Source organism: Pteropus vampyrus, unplaced genomic scaffold (genome assembly GCF_000151845.1).
Source record: "Pteropus vampyrus isolate Shadow unplaced genomic scaffold, Pvam_2.0 Scaffold158, whole genome shotgun sequence".
Taxonomy (NCBI): domain Eukaryota; kingdom Metazoa; phylum Chordata; class Mammalia; order Chiroptera; family Pteropodidae; genus Pteropus; species Pteropus vampyrus.
In genome coordinates, this window is record NW_011888939.1 from 487,653 (window position 1) to 490,458 (window position 2,806).

The window sequence follows — 2,806 nt, forward strand, 5'->3', positions numbered from 1 at the left end:
GGCTCTTAGCTAAGATGGATAAAAATCAGGCAGTAGGTGGAGAATTTAAATAGCCCACTAGAACTACGGACTACAGGTTCATTTTTTTCATTTTTCCACAAATGTTACCTGAGTACTTGCTGAGTGTCTGGATACTGGCGGGGATCAGGCCTTACTCTAGCAGGTGGCACCCGGGCCCGAGAGACGACGCAGGGGGGCCAGTGTCCCATTGGACCCACTAAAGCTTGGCCTCTCGACAGCCTGCTCGACACTTCCGGCGAATCCCTAGGATGACGGTGGCAGGCTTCTTTGTTCACTGAGTTGGAGGAGGAGCGAACCCACCCTAAAAGGCTCCCATTCTGAGGAAAGTCGCGTGTTTGCACATTTATCTTACGCTTAAAGAAGCCTCTGCCGGCGTTCACTCACTTAAAAGTGAAGCAAACACGGCTTCGGGTACACAGGGAGTGTGTGTCGTCACTGATGTTGTTGTCACTGATGTTGTCCCCAGTGGAAGTTGCACACATTAGTCATCCAACCCTGATGCCAGCGATGATGAGTCTATTAATAATGTCGAGTCTGAGCTCCGTGCGAAGGGCTGGTAAACACGGGAGCTCACTACAGTGCCTGGCACGCAGCCGGCACTCAATCAATGTGCGTACGGATAAAATAAAGAATGAATGAGTAAACGGCAATGAGCAGTGGAATATTCCAGAAGTTATTTTAAAAAACAAACGCCAAGATGTTTTACCACTAGAGGACAGGACCTAGGTTGGGTCTGAGCACCCAGGCCCTCGTCTCTCCACCCTGGGGCAGGGCACGCTGGCCTGGCCTGATTGTCTCAAACCCGGCTCTGCTGACAAGAGTCAACGTTAAGGGCCAGAAAATCCTTCGTGGTGGTGGCTGTTCTGTTCACGGTGTGACATTCGGCAGTATCCCCGGCCTCTACCCACCACGTGCCAATAGCACCGCCTTCCTCGTGGTGACGACCAAAAATGTCCCCATATGATGCCAAAATGTCTTCTTGGGGCAAAATCACACCGAAATGAGAGCATCTCGCCTTGGGTTTTGTGTAAAGAAAGCATTTCATTACCAAAAAAGAAGGGGTTAAGACACTTGAACCAGGGCTTCCGGAGATGTGTTCCCAGGCGCTCCCAGGCCGAGCCCCGAGCTGGAAGTGAGGGCTGTGTCTTTCCCGCTGGGCTCTTGACTTTGGACCTCCCATTCCCTTGGGCCTGGGGCTCCGCTGTGAAAGGCTGAGAATGGACCCCCCAGCCCCCCACGGAGGGCTTCAGGCCGGGAGCCAGAAGTCCCGGGGAGGGCATCCTGTGAGAATGGCGATGGTGTCACAGCACGTGGTTGAGCTCCGAGGAAGCATGGACCCTGCTAAGTGGGCGCACACGTCACCCCATTAAACCATCAACACCCGTCAACTGCTACGAGCCCCGTTTCTCAATTGGGGAACTTCGTCTGAGAGGCCGTGTTGGTGGCCCAGGTCACCCTGCAAGTCCGCGGTGGGGGCGCGATTCTAACTCGTCGAATGACCCCAGGAGAGCACTGTCCTCCCAGAGGACTGGGCATCTGCTCCCCTGCAGCTCACCTGACGATGTCCCCCGGGAACCCCACGCCCAGGAGTGATGGGGGCTGGGAGCCGCCCTGAATCGGGGGTGCGGGAGCTTCCGCAGCAAGGGGCCCCGCCTGCATCCTTCCCAGGTGACCTCTGAGAGCTTGGTCCCCGGAGCCTCTGACAGGTGGCTCCTGAAAGTCCACTCACTTTTTGCGGCTGATGCAGACCTTGGTCTGGGGGACGAGAGTCTGGCGCAGCCGGGGAGTTCTCCGGCTGACCTTGGGGCTTGTTCTTTCTCCTCAGGGTGTTTTTCCTGAATGTGCCGTTAGATTCCATCATCGAGCGGCTGACGCTGAGAAGAATCGACCCTGTCACGGGAGAGAGGTTTGTGCCAGGCTCTGGTGGTCGGCCGGCTGAGGGCTTCTGGGGCCAGGTCCCGCTGGGGAGCCGCCTCTCTCCATCTGGCCGGCCGACGCCGCAGTGGGATTGCTCCAGGGGTAACACTGGTGACGACTGACGGAAGAGTCTAGAAAGGGGGTCCGTCCAGCTAGCTCCTTTGGGCTACGTCTGTCGACCGTCTTCGCCCGGAAGAGTAATCGGAAAATGGACGTGGGAGGTGCCTCAGCGACTGCCGTGGTGGCCTCTCCGACCCCCGCATGGGAAGTGGCTGCAGGGCAGGTGTCGCCTGTGTGAGTCGGGGGGCCTGTGCTCGCACCACGATGCTATACACGTCTCCGTGGGAACCAGTTCGCCTCTGAGCCATCCCTTAGTCCCTGGGGATAAAGTCGGTGTTTGAATCTGCACTCTGACCAAGTGCGGTCACGGCGTTCATGCTGAAATGCAATTTAAAGTCCCCGCAATCACACAGGGGTAAAAGCTTCCATCCTCCCTGGTGACCGGGACGTTTCTCGGTAACCAGGGCCACCCCAGGAGTGGAGTGAGGAGAGGCCGGAAGGAAGTACCAGGACTTTTATGGACTATGGCCCTGATCTCCTTACTGCGGCTGCCGGGGACAGGACGGCCTTTTGCTGAGGCACGTCGAGGACGATGGCCTTCATGTGGCCCTGCCCCCGCCCCCGGAGTTCCTCCCAGCAGTGACCGTCATGTCTGTCGTCTCCGCTCACGTCTGTTGCCGTAGTGTCCCCTCCCCCATTTCACTGTGAGCACTGCAGACATAGCGTCAGCCTCTGTCTTGCTTGCCATCGTGCTGTCAGTAGCAGATGTCACATCAGACCGATAGCAGATGCCTGACGAACGTTGCTT

At 57.2% G+C, this 2,806-nt stretch overlaps 1 protein-coding gene across 1 annotated transcript in view; it reads left to right on the top strand.

Moving 5' to 3' along the window:
• AK8 (adenylate kinase 8) overlaps positions 1 to 2,806 on the top strand; it is a 123,077-nt gene that overhangs the window by 117,531 nt on the left and 2,740 nt on the right. Inside the window, exon 9 of the mRNA XM_023536555.1 lies at positions 1,847 to 1,927. Within this exon, the coding sequence (XP_023392323.1) occupies positions 1,847 to 1,927 (81 nt within the window). The remainder of the gene's footprint in view (positions 1 to 1,846; positions 1,928 to 2,806) is intronic.